The sequence below is a fragment of the Coregonus clupeaformis genome, chromosome 13 (genome assembly GCF_020615455.1).
Source record: "Coregonus clupeaformis isolate EN_2021a chromosome 13, ASM2061545v1, whole genome shotgun sequence".
NCBI classification, from domain to species: Eukaryota; Metazoa; Chordata; class Actinopteri; order Salmoniformes; family Salmonidae; genus Coregonus; species Coregonus clupeaformis.
Genome location: NC_059204.1, coordinates 23,917,437 through 23,940,444, shown reverse-complemented (window position 1 = coordinate 23,940,444; position 23,008 = coordinate 23,917,437). Strand labels below are relative to the sequence as shown.

Genomic DNA, 23,008 nt, shown 5'->3' with positions numbered 1-23,008 from the left:
CACATAATAATAACAATAACAAAAACAATAATAATAAAACACATAACAATAACCGTAATAATCACAATTATAATGACCATAATAATAATAGCCTACATTTTATTATTCGAGATTTCTATTATATATTATCATCATTATTGTGAGCATTAGGCTATTGTTGTAGGCAACCTCGAAAATAACACAGCACAAAAATATATATATAACAAAACATCACCTTTAACACAATTGTCTATCATGTAGAACAAGATTGGACAATGAGTATTTTACCCCTTTTCTTGGAAGTCCAAATCCAACGCGCTTTGTTATGCTAATTGTGCCTGACATCACCAGTGAGATCAAAGCGGTGCAGGAGTACTTATGAGTTGAGGCTGCCCAACTGCCATGAGTCCGACACATTCAGAAGCTCGAGACACATCACCCTGAAGAACCTGCGAGAGAAGAGAGCCACTGCTGCTGGGGAGTAAACGATGCTTTCCTCTTTTTTGGATTCATTCGAATTGCGAAATTGTGGATTTATACGTGTTTGTGGAAGATATTGAATTCATAAGGATATTAGGCTACACGGAATTGATACTTAATCATCATTAAAGGTGAGGAGCAATGGTATAGTTTTCCATGTCATGACTATCATAGTCTAAAGTTATCGATAACATGCTTATTTTGTTGTTGTTTTAAAGCTTGTTTTAACATGAGTTAGGCTATTTAAAGCTTATATTTTATGAAGTCCTACCCTTGATTTTAGTTTGGCTAGATTGTATCCAACATATTGTTGGAATAACGACTCGATAGGCCACTTCATGCAGTTGAACGTGACTCAAAGTATTTACATTTTAACTGGTGAAGGCCTTGAGGCCGATAAGTATAGCTTAATAAAGAACATTGATACTAGCAAGAGCAGTGTGCGGGTTTCTCTTTCCTTTCACGTTATTACATTGTTACCATGCACCTGCAACAAAGATAGCTCAGATGTGCGAGTGCTTTTTTGAAATTTCCTTGCGTTCCCACAGGGACTGAATAGAAATAGAAGGCTTAATAATAAGAAGACAGCTTCAAACATGCATTCATGGGGGAAATTGAAAGAGAACGATGTGGGAAAAGTTCCACCGCTTTAGGTTGAGCGGCTGATATGGCTAACATAGGGAAATTAACAGATATTTGTTGAATATTATCATGGAAAAACAATTCATTTAATTGACAGTTACACCACACATAAAATCCCAGTTTCCCTCGCATAAACCCAATGCACCTTATGTAAAATGTGAGCTCGGGATTAATAGAACTAGGCTACTAACTAGCTACCACAACTGTAGGGGTCGGTAGTGAAATGTTAATGCAATGTTAAAGAAATGTTAATAATGTAGAATTGGATTTTCTTCTCTAGTCTAAATTGATGGTTGATTGCCAGCGCGTATAGGCTACCAAATGCGCTTCCTATCCCAATTTAGATGACAACACTAAACGGGTCTATAAACTAGGATGGATCATCATTACACACATGGTTAAAGATGCTTATGAATATTTGGCCCTGGTGATAATAGTGATATATGTCTTATTGTTTGTGGTTATAATAATTATTAATCAACTACACTTCCCACTGTAAATATCACTACAATCAGTCAGAGTGTTTTGTTTTATGCATAGATGTAAAGCTCTGTTAAAAGAGATTCCTTATCATCAAATGGACAATAAAAGGCCCTATCTGATGGAGGTAATGCCCTGTAGGCCTACAACCGTGTCCGCTGGAGGCTATAGGCCTACTGTGCTGGTTTGTTGTTGCCTTCCACTATCATCCTACTATCTAAAATTCCTTCTGAGATTTGTCCAAAGTTAAGCAGAAATTACAATTCAGTTTGTGGTTATATCCTACCTAGCCTAAATTACATTTTAATTGCTAAATAATATATATATAGTATATTTAGTGCAGAATTGGTCATAGTTGGGCATTTGTAGGAGGGTAGCAGTTATGGGAGGGTAACCTTTTATCATTAACTCAATTGTGGGAATTTGTGAGATTCTGTCAACTTTTGGGAGAGTTTCTGTAACTTATATGATCAGTGTTTCCCAAATGTATCATTGGAATTTATGAGCAAACTCAGCAAAGTTTATATGCTGCTATAAACTTTGCTATGCTCAATATGCGTTTTGGTGTTGTTGCAGTGGGAAAGAGACTTCCATAATTAATACATTTATTGAAATAGAGTTTTAGATTTCTCTATTACTTTTCCACTATATTTGAAAAATGTGACAATGAACAAAACAATATAGCATAGATTATCTTTTGTCATTTTTGTTTTGAATATTTGCTGTGGAATGTTGCTTTAAAGTAACTGTCCAGTGTTTCCAGATTTGTATGAAATATGACCTATAATTAATGACAATATGAGTTAAATAGTTTTCCTTCCAACAAATGGTAATTAATTATGTTAAAATGAAGCTTTTCTGTGTTGGAATGGTGTGGGCATATACCGGTCATTAAATATATTCACGCAAGTAGACCGCTGATTGGCTAGCTCATCCTTCTCAGGAGGATGACATCATCCTCTATGAGCAAATATAACTATCTTGTATGTCTGTTTGAGATACAAGTTTGAGGTGTTTTTCTTTTCTTCTCCAATTTATGCTTTGGCCACATATGAGTATAGGATGAGTCAACAACATTATTTAGGTATGAGTTAACAGAATATGAACTTTTAAAAGTGAGATTCTCACTGGAGGTGCATTTTAATGGTGCATTTTTCTATTCCACCAAACAGGGGATAGAGGGTGAGACGGTGCCATGACAGTTGACTTGTGATTGCATCTAGAAGAGCCTAGAAGCCAACAGTCACCTGCATTACCGTCATCTCTAAGTTGGAACATTATCATCATGAAGAAAATGTCTAACACCCTCCCACTCAGTCTGCTTACCGTTCTGCTGTTGTCCCAGATCTGCTCCGGCATCAAATGGCTGTAAGGACCTTTCCTTTTCTTGTTTTTGTGTCTGCATTTTTCCTTTATTGTGGACTATGTTGTACAGAAGATGGTGCTCTCCAAGTCCTTCTAGTTTTTTACTTTATTGATTCTTAATCTGTTATAGAAAAGAACAGAATATAATATAACTTTATTGTCCATCTGAAGATGAAAATTTGCCATATTGTCTATGTGGGTAAAAAGAAAGGCAGGTTGTGTGTTTTAGTTCATGTTCTGACATTGAATGAGGTTCTCAATTTGTCCCCTGATGAATGTTAATAAGAAGATTTGAACTGGAATTAGAGAGTGGAAAATGTATGCTCTACAGCAGGGATGGGCAACTGGCGCATCAATCTGTTGCCACAAAGTTGGAAGCACAGAATCGTCTAGAATGACATTGTATGCTGTTGCGTTAAGATTTCCCTTCACTGGAACTAAGGGGCCTAGCCCTAACCATGAAAAACAGGGGCAGGTAGTGTTCTCCTGGCATCTGCCAAACCCAGATTCATCCGTCGGACTGCCAGATGGTGAAGCGTGATTCATCACTCCAGAGAATGCGTTTCCACTGCGCCAGAGTCCAATGGCGGCAAGCTTTACACCACTCCGGCTGACGCTTGGCATTGAACATGGTGATCTTAGGCTTGTGTGTGGCTGCTCGGCCATGGAAGCCCATTTCATGAAGCTCCCGACAAACAGTTATTGTGCTGACGTTGCTTCCAGAGGCAGTTTGGAACTCGGTAGTGAGTGTTGCAACCTAGGACCAACGATTTTAAGGCGCTACGCGCTTTAGCACTCAGCGGTCCCGTTCTGTGAGCTTGTGTGGCCTACCACTTTGCGGCTGAGCCGTTGTTGCTCCTAGACGTTTCCACTTCACAATAACAGCACTTACAGTTGACCGGGGCAGCTCTAGCAGGGGAGAAATTTGACGAACTGACTTGTTGGAAAGGTGGCATCCTATGACGGTGCCACGTTGAAAGTCACTGAGCTCTTCAGTAAGGCCATTCTAATGCCAATGTTTGTCTATGGAGACTGCATGGCTGTGTGCTCGATTTTATACACCTGTCAGCAACAGGTGTGGCTGAAATAGCCGAATCCACTAATTTGTATATGTATCATTTTTTGGGAACTCAGTGGATACTAACTGTTGAGAGTTAGAATAGTAAAATACAGAAGATACAATTTCGAAATGTGGTTGTGCATCAGCAGTTTTTCTCTTGTTATGTCAGTCACTGACAGTCACTGAATTAGCCGAAGTCAGCTAACATTTTTTAGATTGGTAAGTTAGTCTAGCAGCCAGCTATTTTAAAAACTGCAAATATTTCTCAACACCCTATGGCAAAATGTGTAGAAATGAAGGAAATTAGCTGTAAAACTGCACATTTTTCTCTCCGCCCATGGCAAAATGTGTGCAGAATTGCAGGAAATTAACTATAAAACGAAAAATGAATTGAATTAAATGTGTTATAAAATTGCAAAATATTCTCTCTGCCCCAGGGCAAAATGTGTAGAATTGCAGCAAACTTGCTTTAAAACTGCAACATTTTCTCTACGCCCCACAGCAAAATGTGTGCAGAATTGCAGGAAATTAACTCTAAAACGAAAAATGTTTTCTTTCCACTGTCAAGAGGGGGGCTGCAAATATTTTTGCTTAGAGCCACCAAAAGGCTGGCTCTGACTGCATGTGTCGGTATGGATGTGGGTACGCAGACCAGCGAGGCATTGCGTCCTCTCATGATGAGTTACGGATTTTTGTGGCCCCCACCCCCATCAAAGTTGCCCATCCCTGCTTTACAGCAACACTTGACTGCTTGACTGTTACTCATCACTATAACCAAGAGTGACATCATTTGAATGTTTGTCTCTCAGATGTACAAATTCTGTAGTGATTTTGGTACATATTTTTCTTCTGTTCATAGATTAATGGACATTTTAAGCCTGCACATGATTTGGAATGGTTATTTAGCATCTGTAGCATCTGAAACCTATAAGAGTGAGTTGTTGCTAATATTTCTCTGGGCTATAACCATTGAGCAGCAAATGTGCCTCAGAGAGAGAGAGAGAGAGAGAGAGAGAGAGAGAGATTGGGGATTGCATGACATTGTGCTAAATCCTATAGTAGAAAGGATCTCTCCCAGCCTTGATATTGCTACGGGGCCTGGACGTGAAACAGATGGGGCCATAAACACTTGTGAGTGCTGGGTTACCATGAGTACAGGGGAGTCACAGTGGAGTGGCCGCCCTCTTCCTCCTAATCCCAAACAGGCCAAGGTGCAGGAGGCATTGGCTGGTTCTCATGGAACTCTCTCTCCCTCGCAGTGCTCCTGCAAGACATAGAAAACAGAGATCAGGAACTGACTGACTGACCAGGTTCTCTGGTGGTTTTTCTATGAACTAATCTTCTATTCAGTCTAAGTGAAAACAAAGTATGTGTGCCCCCCTTTTAGATTTCCGCGATCAGATGACTTATGTCACAGTAAAGTCTCGGTATAATGAAATCCTTTAAACCATTGAAGAATGTAAATGATGCTAGATGGATAGATGTAGTGCTGTCAGATCTGGCTTTTTGCCTATAATGAATTCATTATTTGGCATGTTCTGGAACCTCCTTTAGTGAACTGAATCAGGAGAATAACCTGATGCCAAGCTGTGGTCTGTTATGTTTTACCTGTTCGTGACTTCTTGAGAGATTTCCATTGGCATTTCCATTGTATCTCCTAAGTCAAGTGGTTCAAATGCCAAAATATTTCCCTATTCCAAACAGCTCTGATTATGTGTTTGATTGGTTGAAAACATGTGGCTCAGTATATGACATAAGTGAGAAAATGACTTTGTATTGGCTTTTGCATGTCTATTTCTGTTCCAGGGCCCTATCACACACACCTGTGTCCTTACACATCAACCAGACCCACCACTGCAAGCTGCTGCCGGGCCTGGTGTCTTCACAAGCCCAGCTGTGTCGGAGCAACCTGGAGCTCATGCAGACCATCATCGCTGCAGCCCGCGAGGTCAAGAAGACCTGCCAGAAGACCTTCGCTGACATGCGCTGGAACTGTTCCTCTATTGATATCCCCAGTGACTCCTCAAGGTATCGACCAGACCTTGACAGAGGTAGGCCTACTAGTCACAATTTACTATTTATGGTGGTTAGAACTAGGCGTAAAATAAGGAATACAACTCCAGCACACTGGAGTAAACTATGTGAAGATCTATTGACTGAAATGGTGGTGTGAGATCCATTGTGCTAGGTGTGCATATTATACGTTTTTTTCAAACGAACTAGGAGTGATCATCTCTGACCAAATTATTAGTACAGTAGAAACTCTGTGTCCTTGGTGGGATTCAAAAAGCTAATCTAAGTGTCACAGGAGATTATTTACAAGAGAGAGTTTAACGCTTTAATCATCGTCCTTGGTGGTCTTTTGTGCTCTGAGGGCAGAGCCGACTGTGACAAGCAAAGGCTACCATTCTTCTTTGTGTCCCCTTGAAAGAAAGAAAATCATCCACTATCACCCTAGCCACTCACCTCCATAATATCGGTGCTACAAAGTTATTCTCTTTAAGATTCCACTATGTGAAAGATAGTATTGAGTTGGACAGTGACTATTAGAAGGGATCTAGACATCTTTTTTGTGGCATCTCATCCTTCTTAGTTTTAAATCCATTTTATGGCATACATTACATACATTACATACATGCATCTGTTTTTCTATAGTAAAGCATGATGTGAAATATTGCCAGCGATCTCTGCGGAACATACGTCTTTTGAATAGGTAGGTTCTTAGTCGCTTCCTTCAGCACAAAGCATTAGTAATGTATACAGTGCGTGCCTACATTTTAAAAATCAATCCTCGTTTCATTAAGTCTCCCGAGTGGCGCAGTGGTCTAAGGCACTGTGCCACTAGAGATCCTGGTTCGAATCCAGGCTCTGTTGTAGCCGACCGGGAGACCCATGGGGCGGCGCACAATTGGCCCAGAGTAGGGGAGGGAATGGCCGGCAGGGATGTAGCTCAGTTGGTTGAGCATGGTGTTTGCAACGCCAGGGTTGTGGGTTTGATTCCCACGGGGGGGTATGAAAAAATAAATAATGTATGCACTAACTGTAAGTCGCTCTGGATAAGAGCGTCTGCTAAATGACTAAAATGTAATTAAATGCCCGCTCCTTGTAGTGTTTTGAGAGTCTTTCCGTGTTCTGGACTTGTACTTTGATGGGTTTATTTCTATTGCCAAAAGGATCTTTGCTGAGCCAGACAGAGCCAATGCCAGTTCCAGTTTTACTGAGTTTGGGTGAAGATGTAAAAACCCCACAACAAAGAGCTGGCTCCTAATCAAAGGTTTAGTGAGATAGCTCCATGATGATGCGCCTCAGGAGAAGACAGGCTCCATCTGTCAACTGTTAGACCAGTCTTAAGAAGCCCCTGGCAGACTCTAGACTAGTGCTCTTTTTCATACAGGGATGTCTTTGATGGCCTGAATGGTTCTTTCTTCCTGTCTCCTACCTCCATCATCCAGCATTGACATATCTTCCCTCTGTGTGTACACACTTCATTACCTATACACTGAATGTACAAAACATTAGGAACAACTTCCTAATATTAAGTTGCACCCCCCCTTTTGCCCTCAGAACAGCCTCAGTTCATCGGGGCATGGACTCTACAAGGCGTCGAAAGTGTTCCACAGGGATGCAGGCCCATATTGACTCCAATGCTTCTCAAAGTTGTGTCATTCTTTAACCTGTCTCCTCCCCTTCATCTACATTGATTGAAGTGGATTTAACAAGTGATATCAATAAGGGATCATAGCGTTCACCTGGATTCACCTGGTCAGTCTGTCAATGTTTTGTACACTCAGTGTATAACATCCATATTATTCACTCTGGCAGTATAACCATATCTGTCTAGTGACTTTCTCATGTTACCCTCACTGAGAGTACAGGTTAGGGTTAAATTAAGGTTACATGAATGAAAAGCAAAAGCAGTTAATCTACAGAAGTCAGTTCCCTCACTTACAAGGATTTGTCTTGTTGTTCTCAACAGGCACGAGGGAGTCGGCATTCGTGTACGCCCTGTCCGCGGCAGCCATCAGCCACACCATTGCGCGGGCATGCACATCGGGGGACCTGCGGCTGTGTTCGTGCGGCCCCATCCCCGGAGAGATCCCTGAGCCAGGCTACCGCTGGGGCGGCTGTGCAGACAACCTGCACTACGGCCTGGTCATGGGCTCCAAGTTCTCTGACGCCCCCATGAAGATGAAGAAGGCAGGCTCCCATGCCAACAAGCTGATGCATCTGCACAACAGTGAAGTGGGGAGACAGGTAGTTACACACGCAGATCACGGATATACTCACTGTTTATGCTAATCAGATATAGTAGTAGTAGTAGTAGTAGTAGTAGTAGTAGTAGTAGTAGTAGTTGTAGTAGTAGTAGTAGTAGCAGCAGCAGTCTGGTTTGAAAGAGGGAGATATGAATATATGGGTGGACATATGAGTAGGGCTGTGGCGGTCATGACATTTTGTCAGCAGGGGATTGTCAAGCAAATAACTGCCATCTCACGGTAATTGACCGTTAATTATCATAAACATATTTAGCATCTCCTGGCTTCCTACAAGCCACTGATGCAGACCTTTGGAACATCTACGTTTTAAAAAGTAGAATAAATCCATGTAATATAGCCTACTCCATCCCAATAAAAACCATTATTTATTTTAGACAGGTCTAAAGAAATATGATATGAAGAAAATGTTGTCTATTTCAGAAGAACAGAATAGCGTTCTCTGAGTTGTCCTTATGTTAGGCCCTGATCTGGCTATGCCATATGGCTGTGGGCTACACTAGTTCATTTAGCAGAAAAGATTTGCTTAGAATTCCATGGCATTATTTTATATTAGTTTATAGTATGAAGAGTACAATTGAACATAGCTGAATAAAATAGAAAGGATATTTTCTCCTAACGATTTGAGGGCGTGCACACATGTGGCTGTTCTGTGTTGAGCGGTTAACAAAGAAACAGGCACTCCTATATGCTTAATTTAGAGATATTTATGTAACTTTAGTTGTGATAGAAATGTTGGGCTGTATGTTTAACATTTTTTTAAGGCTGCATGATGTGACTCTAATGATGATTTGAAAAAAGTTGCATGAAAGACGTGCTCTGCTTTGTTTTTTACGCAGTCTGTACACACTTCATCCGTCTCTCATTCACAATTTGACAGGCACTTGATAATGCCTCGAATTTCCCAGCTGCATCCCCTTTGTGTGGCCGTAATGCCCCCTAAAAAAATCTATGCCTTATAATTCCCTTCTCCCACCTCTCACTCACATGGCTTTCCGTCACGTGGTCGGGTCTTTCTCACAGGCTACAAGTGAAGACAGACACATCCGGGACACAACTGCACGCGTCCTTATCCAATTCCGAGGCGCATATTGAAGATATTGGAAGAACTGTCCACATTTACTTTTCGTCAGCCAACAAGATGAGTAGGTCTAACGAACAGCAAAAGCACTAGCCTATGTCAATATATTATCCCCCACAGTACAAAAGCTGACCTATTCTATTCTGTGCGATAAACTGGGGCATTTGTGGGATGCGATAGATTCCAAATCAATACAACCACTAGCATCAAAAACCTGTTTTAAGCAATGAGCCTGACGCAACAGATGAGAACGTTTAGCTTAAAATGTTGATTAACTATTAGGCTATTTCTTAACATTATAAGTGCAGCAATGCGCACACGGCAGTAGGTTATAAGCACAAATGTTCCATTAGCAGGAAAACACTATTCTCAAAAGTGACCACAAATGCGATTATGCACATATTTATTTTATTATAAAGGTGCATTTTTATGGTGAAAATGATCTTTCCCAAACTTTAAACTCACACCCTGCGTATGAATGCCAGTTAGGCTCTACACCCATTTTAAAGCGAATTAATGTGCTTCATTTTAAGAAGTTAGTTGGCCACTTTAGTTGTGATACAAACCTTATCAAAACATATACAGTGGCTTGCGAAAGTATTCAACCCCCTTGGCATTTTTCCTAATTTGTTGCCTTACAACCTGGAATTAAAATTGTTTTTTTGGGGGGGTTGTATCATTTGATTTACACAACATGCCTACCACTTTGAAGATGCCAAATATTTCTTATTGTGAAACAAACAAGAAATGAGACAAAAAAAAACAGAAAATTTGAGTGTGCATAACTATTCACCCCCCCAAAGTCAATACTTTGTAGAGCCACCTTTTGCAGCAATTACATCTTCAAGTCTCATGGGGTATGTCTCTATAAGCTTGGAACATCTAGCCACTGGGATTTTTGCCCATTCTTCAAGGCAAAACTGCTCCAGCTCCTTCAAGTTGGATGGGTTCCGCTGCTGTACAGCAATCTTTAAGTCATACCACAGATTCTCAATTGGATTGAGGTCTGAGCTTTTACTAGGCCATTCCAAGACATTTAAATGTTTCCCCTTAAACCACTCAAGTGTTGCTTTAGCAGTATGCTTAGGGTCATTATCCTGCTGGAAGGTGAAACAGGTTCCCCTCAAGAATTTGCCTGTATTTAGCGCCATCCATCATTCCTTCAATTCTGACCAGTTTCCCAGTCCCTGATGAAAAACATCCCCACAGCATGATGCTGCCACCACCATGCTTCACTTTTTGGATGGTGTTCTCGGGGTGATGAGAGGTGTTGGGTTTGCGCCAGACATAGCGTTTTCCTTGATGGCCAAAAAGCTCAATTTTAGTCTCATCTGACCAGAGTACCTTCTTCCATATGTTTGGGGAGTCTCCCATATGGCTTTTGGTGAACACCAAACGTGTTTGCTTATTTTTTTCTTTAAGCAATGGCTTTTTTCTGGCCACTCTTCCGTAAAGCCCAGCTCTGTGGAGTGTATGGCTTAAATTGTCCTATGGACAGATTCTCCAATCTCCGCTGTGGAGCTTTGCAGTTCCTTCAGAGTTATCTTTGGTCTCTTTGTTGCCTCTCTGATTAATGCCCTCCTTGCCTGGTCCGTGAGTTTTGCTGGGCGGCCCTCTCTTGGCAGGTTTGTTGTGGTGCCATATCCTTTACATTTTTAAATAATGGATTTATTGGTGCTCCGTGGGATGTTCAAAGTTTCGGATATTTTTTTATAACCCAACACTGATCTGTACTTCTCCACAACTTTGTCCCTGACCTGTTTGGAGAGCTCCTTGGTCTTCATAGTGCTGCTTGCTTGGTGGTGCCCCTTGCTTAGGGGTGTTGCAGACTCTGGGGCCTTTCAGAACAGGTGTATATATACTGAGATCATGTGACAGATCATGTGACACTTAGATTGCACACAGGTGGACTTAATTTAACTAATTATGTGACTTCTGAAGGAAATTGGTTGCACCAGATCTTATTTAGGGTCTTCATAGCAAAGGAGATGAATACATACATTGTGCAAGTTCTCCCACTTAAAATGATGAGAGAGGCCTGTAATTTTCATCATAGGTACACATCAACTATGACAGACAAATTGAAAAATGTTTCCAGAAAATCACATTGTAGGATTTTTAATGAATTTATTTGCAAATTATGGTGGAAAATAAGTATTTGGTCACCTACAAACAAGCAAGATTTCTGGCTCTCACAGACCTGTAACTTCTTCTTTAAGAGGCTCCTCTGTCCTCCATTCGTTACCTGTATTAATGGCACCTGTTTGAACTTGTTATCAGTATAAAAGACACCTGTCCACAACCTCAAACAGTCACACTCCAAACTCCACTATGGCCAAGACCAAAGAGCTGTCAAAGGACACCAGAAACAAAATTGTAGACCTACACCAGGTTGGGAAGACTGAATCTGCAATAGGTAAGCAGCTTGGTTTGAAGAAATCAACTGTGGGAGCAATTATTAGGAAATGGAAGACATACAAGGCCACTGATAATCTCCCTCGATCTGGGGCTCCACGCAAGATCTCACCCCGTGGGGTCAAAATGATCACAAGAACGGTGAGCCCAGAACCACACAGGGGGACCTAGTGAATGACCTGCAGAGAGCTGGGACCAAAGTAACAAAGCCTACCATCAGTAACACACTACGCCGCCAGGGACTCAAATCCTGCAGTGCCAGACGTGTCCCCCTGCTTAAGCCAGTACATGTCCAGGCCCGTCTGAAGTTTGCTAGAGTGCATTTGGATGATCCAGAAGAGGATTGGGAGAATGTCATATGGTCAGATGAAACCAAAATAGAACTTTTTGGTAAAAACTCAACTCATCGTGTTTGGAGGACAAAGAATGCTGAGTTGCATCCAAAGAACACCATACCTACTGTGAAGCATGGGGGTGGAAACATCATGCTTTCGGGCTGTTTTTCTGCAAAGGGACCAGGACGACTGATCCATGTAAAGGAAAGAATGAATGGGGCCATGTATCGTGAGATTTTGAGTGAAAACCTCCTTCCATCAGCAAGGGCATTGAAGATGAAACTGGGTCTTTCAGCATGACAATGATCCCAAACACACCGCCCGGGCAACGAAGGAGTGGCTTCATAAGAAGCATTTCAAGGTCCTGGAGTGGCCTAGCCAGTTTCCAGATCTCAACCCCATAGAAAATCTTTGGAGGGAGTTGAAAGTCCGTGTTGCCCAGCGACAGCCCCAAAACATCACTGCTCTAGAGGAGCTCTGCATGGAGGAATGGGCCAAAATACCAGCAACAGTGTGTGAAAACCTTGTGAAGACTTACAGAAAACGTTTGACCTGTGTCATTGCCAACAAAAGGTATATAACAAAGTATTGAGAAACTTTTGTTATTGACCAAATACTTATTTTCCACCATAATTTCAAATAAATTCATAAAAAATCCTACAATGTGATTTTCTGGAGAAAAAAAATCTCATTTTGTCTGTCATAGTTGACGTGTACCTATGATGAAAATTACAGGCCTCTCTCATCTTTTTAAGTGGGAGAACTTGCACAATTGGTGGCTGACTAAATACTTTTTTTCCCCAATGTATGTACGCACCACTTCTCCGTTATTTCTTTTTTATATTTTTTTTAAACAAGTTATTTTTTTAATTTCACTTAACCAATTTGGACTATTTTGTGTGTGTCCATTACATGAAATCCAAATAAAAATCCATTTAAATTACAGGTTGTAATGCAACAAAATAGGAAAAATGCCAAGGGGGATGAATGCTTTTGCAAGGCACTGTAGGCCTATGGGCTAGGCTACATGAGGTGTGTGACTATGATTTTAAAAAGTCGTAAAAAAAATTATGCGCTGTTTGCCTTAAGCTGGGCATCATTCACAAGTGATAATATATTATTCACAAGTGATAGGCTAATATTGTCACCCATCACACTATTCTTGATTTAATCTTGTCTTAACATATACTAAATAATATGTGTGAAATTTGTTTTGATTTAGAATGGACCATTATCATGCACCTGTCTCGAAACAGGGGCTGCGGAAAAAAATACATGTCATCTATGCACTTAAATAGCGAATGGAGGACGCAATGTGCTTAATATTAGGAAAGTTGAGAAATAAATATAGTAGGCCTAGCAATAGAAAGCTGATAGGATCCTCCTCTTTTTAGTAGAGGCCATCACTCTGTTTTCTTGCCCAATTGCATAGCCTATAGAAATGTTGCTCAACATGAGCTAATGGGCTTTCATGAAGTGTTTGATTAGATTTTCGACAGCATTTGCATTGATGTCAGAGTGATTAGAGGGACAATAGAGTGCTGAGTACCAGGCAGTTAGCAAGTTTGGTAGGCTACGTTTGGTAGGCTACTAATGACCATCAGCAGCTTCAGAGCTTGGAAAATCTTAATTTCTGTGACTAAACGGTCATATGGAATTTGACTGCTGTCATGACACCTGACCGCCGGTGTGGTGGTAATACGGTCACCGTAACAGCCCTACATATGAGCATGTATATTTATAGCTCTTGTAAATTAGAATCCCTTTGTAGAATATTCAACGTATTTTCTGCTATAGCATTAGCGTCAGTAGTAACAGTGTCTGACATTCACGTCCTCTATCTCTCCCCCAGGCCCTGAGAGATGCGCTGGTGATGAAGTGTAAGTGTCACGGTGTGTCTGGCTCCTGCTCCATACGGACCTGCTGGAGAGGCCTGCAGGACCTGAAGGACATCGCCATGGACCTGAAGACCAAGTACCTGTCAGCCACCAAGGTGGTGCACAGACCCATGGGTACGCGCAAGCAGCTGGTCCCCAAGGACATCGACATCAGGCCCGTCAGGGAGAACGAGCTGGTCTACTTGCAGAGCTCCCCGGACTTCTGCGCCAAGAACGACAAGCTCGGCTCCGTTGGCACCCAGGACAGGTGAGACTGTTACAGGAGCTGTGTGTGTGTGTGTGTGTGTGTGCGCGTGCGTGCGTGTGTGTCTTATGTTCATAAAAGCAGGGTGTCATGGGTGGCACATTGTGGAAGTATATAGGACCGTACAAAATCATAGCTCCTCTTTTGCGAAACTCTAGATACTCAGTATACTGGCCTGGCTCTGTCTGGACCAATCCTGTTTATTTTCTCAAGCGGGTAGTTCGTCCAGGATGTTGATTTAATTAGCTGCCACCCACTCTGGTGGCAGACACCATTTTGTTTTGAGAATCTCTGATAAAGAAAGTGGTTCCAGAGATTGGCCTGTCTGTGGTATGTCTGAGCACGTGTCACTGACATGACCGTTGTGACTTGGGCCCTTGTGTTGCTATCAGATAGGGGTGAGTAATGTGGTTATTCTTAGGGCCTGAGTGCATTCAGCTGATACAGGTAATGGTCCCCAAAGATAAAACAAGACTCTCTATTCATCTGAAGTGTTTTATTAGGAATTATAAACTGGTTGGTTCGAGCCCTGAATGCTGATTGGCTGACAGCCATGGTATATCAGACCGTATACCACGGGTATGACAAAATATTTATTTATACTGCTTTAATTACATTGGTAACCAGTTTATAATAGCAATAAGGCACCTCGGGGGTTTGTGGTATATGGCCAATATACCACGGCTAAGGCTTGTATCCAGGCACTCCGCGTTGCGTCGTACATAAGAACAGCGATTAGCCTTGGTATATTGGCCATATACCACACTCCCTCAGGCATTATTGCTTAAATATATGTTGCATGTTGTCAGTCTGACCACTGTGAGAACTTAGTGGGAAGTAAGGGGTATTTTCTTTGTCTGAGGTAAGGGCCAGATATAGAGAGTCTGGCCACCCCCCTTCTACAAAAACATCTAGCCATCTTTGGCAGCCTAGTGGATTTTCTGCCTTTTGCATCTTTTGCCATGGGTATCCATTTTAGCAGCGTAGCTGAATCTCTGCTATTTGGTTTTGGACTGCAGAAGACGTATGACAAATTTAAAAAAGGAGGAGGGTTTAGTGGTCTGCAGCTCTTGGAGCTGGAAATGCAGACGAACATATGAGGACCATTGAAAACAATTAATGCAAATGTCTCTTTACTGTTCCTGGAGGCAGCTATAGTTCAAATGTGCCTAGCCCTGAGCCTCTGAGCAGAAGGCCACTTAACAGATACTGTAACCTGAAGACATATTGCGCGTCAGGTGCACTCACTGTGCTCCATGCATCTGCTGCCCCCAACCTGATAAGGGTCCCACCACACGTGGTCTATAGCATATACAGTATTTAGTCCTTTATGCCGTGTCTCAAGGCACCATCAGCCTCTTGCAATCGTTGGTGGCAGTCTGCAAGGGGGCGTGTGACACTGATGTGCCGTGTGGTGTGTGCTTCCATGAGGGTCCCAGAGGTCTAGGGATGTTTTAACCGCCCCATCCCACACCTCCTCCTCCCCATCACATGGCCTCATCACAGCACCATACTCCTCATGACCATGATCCCTAGCCACTCCACAAGAGCTAGTGGGAGACCCTGACAGAGCCATGTTCAGTGGTGCACACTTCAGGATGGCCTTATCTGTGTTTACCCTCCAAGTGAGTTCTAATCTCACTACTCCTCACCATGAATATCTTTGACCCCGTTGATAATACCTGGAGTGGAGTAGCAGCAAACATGAAGCCTACTCAGTTAGGGACAGAAATGCTGGACGCCTCTTCTGTAGAAAGCTGTCCTTTGTCTTTCCAGTGATATACACTTGTTCTGCTGTGAGCCTTGTAGCGACGTTCGTTGTGGGGTTAGAATGTGTTCTGTAATAATAAGAAATGCATAACAAGTTACATTTCAATAACATCCCCAGAGCTGAGGGATGATCAGTGTCTCAAAGGCAACAAGCACTGTGGGTCTTGCGTGACGGCACCATCGAAAGATGTGTTTTAATTCAGAATGAGATTAGTAGCTCTGACTGTGAGTGACAGCTGTGTGAGAGCAATGTGGAGTTAACAGACTGTGCTGTCCTTTTGATCCATTAACTTGCACCAGATAGGGCAGATTTTCCCTGACAAAACATGTCTGTGTAGAGCTATTATTAATTGCCCCATCCCAAAGGCCATTATTGTAAGGAGCCTGTCCTACGTATTCCAATGACTCTCATTCCCTCCCTCCCACCTTCCCTCCCTACCCGCCAACCCTACCCTTCTTTTCCCTCCTCTGTGTCAGCAGCCTTCAGCTATCCTCTCAGTGTCTCTGTCTCTCACCACGCTGGCCATTAACACTCTGCTATTATAAAACAATGCAATTATGTGGAGAGAGAGAGGGTTAAATAGAGGGAGGGCTCCCCTGTGTATTCACTGTGATTTATGATATAGCTATTCTCTGCTCACTTAAGATGCCCCCAGGCTTAAGAAATTAAAGGGTCCCAATTGAAGCATCTGCTGCCCTCAGACAAAACACAAGGGAGAATGTTTGGGTGAATGCACAATAAGCATTCGTCAAGCTCCCCCTTTTAAATACATTTGTGAGGCTTCCGTTGGACTCAGAGTTGTCCAAAACGTTTTTTGGGGTTGATATTTGAGAGAGGAACTATTCTAAGATCAATGGGGTTGTTTGAGTGGGGAATTCATTGGGGAGACCGTGTTTATGTGTGCGTGTGCGTGTCATCGTGTGTGTAAATATGTTGGGGACCTTGAGGGCTTTCCATAGACCAAAATGTATTACCGGTGTATAGAATGGTTTGTTTCTCTGTCATTTGTTTGGGGGCAGACAGTGTCATTTAGTGACGCAAAAAATGATGAAACCTAGTTTTATCTCACTCTCTCGCTCTCTCTGTCCATTCCAGGCAGTGCAACAAGACGTCCATCGGCAGCGACAGCTGCGACCTGATGTGCTGTGGGCGAGGCTACAACCCCTACACAGAGAAGCTGGTGGAGCGCTGCCACTGCAAGTACCACTGGTGCTGCTATGTCACGTGTAAGAAGTGTGAGAGGATTGTGGAGAGATATGTCTGCAAATGAATCCATGTTGTCTACTTCATCCATCCATCCACCCACCCACCTAACCGCCCCACGTCTCTGGGCTGGGGCCACAGATAACCAAAGCACTACGTTTACGAGATGGCTTACTTTTGTCTTAAGCTTTAGCATGTATATTTTGACAAGAAACAGTTTATTTTTGTTCATAATTTTTTATTCAACTCTGACCCACAAGCTGGACTAAAAAGTTTTAAAATTTTACGAACGTGGTCAAATAGGTGTTGTGACAATGCCTATCGGTTTACGTGAAGACCACCGTCCTCAAGGGTTTTGTCTTTCCTTACACTTTCCTTACACTTGCCATACTTGGATATCAAAAGTCTATTTTCGTATACCTTTATTAAAATAAATGATATTGGATGTTTGTTTTTTTGTACTTCTGGTCACGCTCTGATGTTGATGTTCACCGTTTCCACGGAATTCAAAGGGTTCTGAAGGATCCATATTTTTTATTGCTCAAATGGTACTTGTTTTTTCAAGAGCGAAAGAGACGGAAAGAAAGAGAGGAAAAAGGTGCTAAACACACAAAGGGAACTTCAAGTACTTTCAGTTGTGGAACTTTTTTAGTAACTGGTGTTGAACTCTGGACACTTGAGCACTGGAGCTCGACTGGGGACTCGCCTGCAGGCAGACAATTCTGTGTGAATCCTCAGAAAAAGGAAAAATAACTCCCAGTGTTAGAAACAGCACATTATCCCTATAATGTCTGACATGCAGGTAGTCCAAAGCCTAACACTCAGAGTATGCGAAAGGAACACATGGGTCTCATATAATCCTGTGTTATTATGAACCACTCTTGTGTTGATGTACATACTGTCTTTTTGTATGCTGAATTAAATAATTAAATATTTATAAACTAATTAAAGAATCTTTACCAAGCTCTTTAGAAATTACATGTTTTTCCTTTCCCAAGACCGCACATCATCATCATCATCATGATGAAAAACATGTTGGTCATTTACAAAAAACTTGGCAAGAGAACTACATAACCTCACAGGCTGATGTTTTTGGAATAGACTAGCTATATTTCTTCCCCTCAAAGCATTACTGTTTTAATCTCCAAGTGTTAAGAAAATATCAATTTCAGACAATGATCTGTGATGCTAAGATAAATGAACAGACTTGTAATGTGTTGTAGTGTTCAATCTAAAGGCCAATTTGGATCAATGTCTCAATTACAAAAAACCTGGGAAGGTGTTTGTTTGGACATTCCTCACTGTCACAAAGACCATTCTAAGAAACCATGAATTATATCACAGGTTTAGCCTAACGCTCATATGAATAAGGAGAGATCTTGGAAATGGTTGAACCTCCAAATAAAAAACAAAATACATTTAATTTATTTAAATACAAAGGGTTAGGTTGTTACTAAAAGGAACAGAACTTGTCAGTTGGCACTCTGTAAGTCAGAAGTATTACCCGCTGACCAAACCTTGTGTTGCCTTGTGGTTCTCATGATTCTGAACAGACACAAACAGCTAGCGAGGGCTTGAATCTAAGCATCTTGGCCAATGCTGTGCTCTGACACATTGAGGCTCCAACTTGAACAAGCCGAACACATGTACCAGTATTGACCTAGCCTGCCCATGGGGGCACAGATGCTGCCAACACAGCTAGAACAATATAGAACTGCAGGGGAGGTATGTTTAATAGAACGCAATCATTGTTACGTTAGCTTTTCTGAGGCCTTTTATGAGCTCGGTTTGTGTTTGCAGCAGTCAATTACTGCTAACAAATTGGTTGATAGGCATGTTTTAACAGATTAAAGTCTTTCTATTTTAGGAATTATTAGAAATGTACAGCGGAGTGGATTCCAGATACACTGGTAAGGCGAAAGTAGCCAACTGTAAATGGAAGTCGACGAGTAAAGTCGGGGGAGGTACATAGGCACCGACAGCAAGTCGGACAACTTCTGCTGTTTCTAGGAAACGTGACAATGGGAGAGGCAATCGCCTTTGTTATTGCCGATGAAGTTGAAGTTATCAAAATTCCACTTCTACACGAAGCTAAACATGATCAACATGTTCCAAGGAAGGAATATTTTGATGATAAGGAAATAAGATACCAGTCCAAGCTCTTTATAACATTCACAAGACTTGTTTGGTATTGGTATTCTCAAAATATAACCAGGTAGTGAGTGCTACTAGAAGGCTACTAGAATGAGAACATGCATACCTCTGTAATTATTGGTACAGTGAAGCATTTTGTCTTCTTTTGTCTTTGTACTCCAGCATTTTGGATTTGAAATGATACAATGGCGATGAGGTTAAAGTGCAGACTGTCAGCTTTAATTTGAGGGTATTTAGTTTAGAATTTGGTCCAATATTCCTAGCACGCAATGATTGCATCAAGCTTGTGACTCTACAAACTTGTTGGATGCATTTTCTGTTTGTTTTGGTTGTGTTTCAGATTATTTTGTGCCCAATAGAAATTAATGGTAACTAATGTATTGTGTCATTTTGAAGTCATTTATATTGTAAATAATAATAGCATATGTTTCTAAACACTTCTACATTAACGTGGATGCTACCATGACTACGTATAGTCCTGAATGAATCGTCAATAATGATGAGTGAGAAAGTTACTGACGCACAAATATCATATCCCCCAAAAAATGCTAACCTCCCGTGTTACTTGTCATTACTTCATGCCTTGTACCTTCCTCATTATTACTTGTGATTGTGCAACATGGAATTATAACAGATGTGATTAAATGGAGTCCACAAAGATTCTTCCTGTATGGTAATTGATTGCATGTCAGCATCTCTATAGACTGCAGTGTATTTCTTTAATTCTCAACCTTTATGTTGCTTTTGTCAGTAAGCATGTAAAGAACAGAATTTGATTCAAATCACATGAATGACAAAGCACTCACTGTACAGTATAAGTTACTGGGTAAAAAACATGACAATAATTATACTACACATGTACATGCACATCAGTTCACATAAGTTACAGGGTAGCCATTATGCCAAGCACTCAAATGCACTTTGTATTGAACCCACAACTGGTGTCTGGGGTACTTCAAATCAAATGTAATATCATTTTATATATGTCACATGCTTCGTAAACAACAGGTGTGGACTAACAGTGAAATGCTTACTTAAAAAGGGCCCTTCCCAACAATGCAGAGACAAAGAAAATAGAGAAATAATAGAAAAATCAAATACGTAATAAAAGTAATAATAGATACACAATGAGTAACAATAACTTGGCTATATACAAGGGGTACCAGTACAGAGTTGATGTGCAGGGGTACGAGGTAATTGAGGTAGATATGTACATTTAACTATAAATAAAGTGACAGATAGTAAACAGTAGCAGCATCGTAAGTGATGAGTCAAAAAAGTTTGTGCAAAAAGGGTCAATGCAGATAGTCCGAGTAGCTATTTGGTTAACTAACTATTTAGCAGTCTTATGGCTTGGGGGTAGAAGCTGTTCAGGGTCCTGTTGGTTCCAGACTTGGTGCATCGGTACCGCTTGCCATGCGGTAGCAGAGAGAACAGTCTATGACATAGGCGGCTGGAGTCTTTAAATATTTTTAGGGCCTTCCTCTGACACCACCTGGTATAGAGGATCTGGATGGCAGGGAGCTCAGTCCCAGTGATGTACTGGGCCATCCGCACTACTCTCTGTGGCGCCTTGCGGTCAGATGCCAAGCGGTTGCCATACCAAGCGGTGATGCACCCAGTCAAGATGCTCTCAATGGGGCAGGTGTAAAACTTTTTGACAATCTGAGGACCCATGCCAAGTCTTTTCAGTGTCTTGAGGGGGAAGAGCCATTGTCGTGCCCTCTTCACGACTGTGTTGGTGTGTTTGGACCATGATAGATCCTTAGCTCTCGACTCGCTCCACTACCGCCCTGTCGATGTGAATGAAGGCGTGCTCGGTTTCCTGTAGTCCACGATCAGCTCCTTTGTCTAGCTGATGTTAAGGGAGAAGTTGTTGTCCTGGCACCACACTACCTGGTCTCTAACTTCCTCCCTATAGGCTGTCTCATCGTTGTCTGTGATCAGGCCTACCACCGCCGTGTCGTCGGCAAATGTAATGATGGTGTTGGAGTCTTGCGCGGCCACATAGTCGTGGGTGAACAGGGAGTACAGGAGGGGACTAAGCATGCACCCCTGAGGGGCACCCGTGTTGAGGGTCAGTGTGGCGGATGTGTTGTTACCTACCCTCACCACCTGGGGGTGTCCCATCAGGAAGTCCAGGATCCAGTTGCAGAGGGAGGTGTCCAGTCCCAGGGTCCTTAGCTTAGTTATGAGCTTGGAGGGCACTATAGAGTTGAATGCTGAGCTGTAGTCAATAAACATCATTCTCACATACTGTAGGTGTTACTTTTGTCCAAGTGGGAAAGGGCAGTGTGCAGTGCAATAAAGATTGAGTCATCTGCAGATCTGTTGGGGCAGTGTGCTAATTGGATTGGGTCCAGGGTGTCTGGGATGATGGTGTTGATGTGAGCCATGACCAGCCTTTCAAAGCATTTCATGGCTGCAGATGTCATTTAGGCAGGTTACCTTAGCATTCTTGGGAACAGGGACTATGGTGGTCTGCTTGAAACATGTAGGTATAAAATCTGGTCAGTGCATGTTCTGAGTACGCATCCTGGTAATCTGTCTGCTCATTAAGGGACTATTTCCCAGACACAGATTAAGCCTCTAAAATTCACACTTAAGAGACAATCAACACATTTGCATTTGTTTGGTGACAACAATATTACAGACTAGACAAATTGTAGACTATAACATGGGACACAACATTACAGTAACATCTAGATAAAAACATTAGCTACATTGTCACAGGTAGGATATTTCATTTATTTATTTTAGAAATGTGGATCACATGTAGGCCTATGTAATTAGATCATAAGGATGTAAGAATAAAGTTGTATTTAAACTCTAAACAGTCATCCACCCAAAAGAGTAAACATCGCATTGATAATAACCAATGATAGGTGGTGACATCAACCATTTATGAGCATGTAGTGCCTTTTGCTTCCAAAAAAACAGAAGAAGGTTGTCTCCCACAATGCTTTGGTTCCGACTTCAAGTTGCAGTTGGTGAGGAGCAACTGCAGAAATGTCCAGTCGACTGCAGTCGAAAGTTCATGACCTTTGATCACATGATTGTTGTAAAGTTCATGCAGTTGACATGTAGTCGCATGTCGGACAATTTTTATACCCATAATGCAACACATTTGAAAGGCGGTGACCAACGTTGGTCAACGTTTTGACAAAAGTGATCCGCTCGAACGCGCCCACAATGTTGACTGTAATCCAGCCAAGCCAGTGTCATACATAACCCTATTTTCGTGCTGTGTTAGAACAGCATATACAGTTGAAGTCGGAAGTTTACATACACTTAGGTTGGAGTCATTAAAACTTATTTTTCAACCACTCCACACATTTCTTGTTAACAAACTATAGTTTTGGTAAGTCGGTTAGGACATCTACTTTGTGCATGACACAAGTAATTTTTCCAACAATTGTTTACAGACAGATTATTTCACTTATAATTCACTGGATCACAATTCCAGTGGGTCAGAAGTTTACATACACTAAATTGGAAAACTCCAAAAAATTATGTCATGGCTTTAGAAGATTCTGATAGGCTAATTGACATAATTTGAGTCAATTGGAGGTGTACCTGTGGATGTATTTCAAGGCCTACCTTCAAACTCAGTGCCTCTTTGCTTGACAT

General features: G+C 41.8%; 1 protein-coding gene across 2 annotated transcripts; it reads left to right on the top strand.

Moving 5' to 3' along the window:
• Window positions 1-397: 397 nt before the first annotated feature.
• Window positions 398-19,604, top strand: LOC121579778 (protein Wnt-11-like). 2 transcript variants are annotated; one of them, XM_041894666.1, is made up of 6 exons: window positions 398-590; window positions 2,754-2,949; window positions 5,813-6,057; window positions 7,983-8,260; window positions 13,961-14,253; window positions 17,117-19,604. In XM_041894666.1, the coding sequence occupies exons 2-6, from the start codon at window positions 2,867-2,869 to the stop codon at window positions 17,289-17,291; spliced, it is 1,074 nt and encodes a 357-aa protein (XP_041750600.1). In that variant the 5' UTR covers window positions 398-590; window positions 2,754-2,866; the 3' UTR covers window positions 17,292-19,604. The 2 variants fall into 2 exon arrangements, with proteins under 2 accessions (XP_041750600.1, XP_041750601.1); XM_041894667.1 differs by lacking the exon at window positions 2,754-2,949.
• The last annotated feature ends 3,404 nt before the right edge of the window (window positions 19,605-23,008 follow it).

Excerpts from the sequence above, each read along its gene's own strand:
- LOC121579778 (XM_041894666.1), top strand. The coding sequence starts at position 2,867 with ATGAAGAAAATGTCTAACACCCTCCCACTCAGTCTGCTTACCGTTCTG. Across the intron at positions 2,950-5,812 it reads TGCTCCGGCATCAAATGGCT|GGCCCTATCACACACACCTG; the intron begins GTAAGGACCTTT and ends TTTCTGTTCCAG. Across the intron at positions 8,261-13,960 it reads ACAGTGAAGTGGGGAGACAG|GCCCTGAGAGATGCGCTGGT; the intron begins GTAGTTACACAC and ends TCTCTCCCCCAG.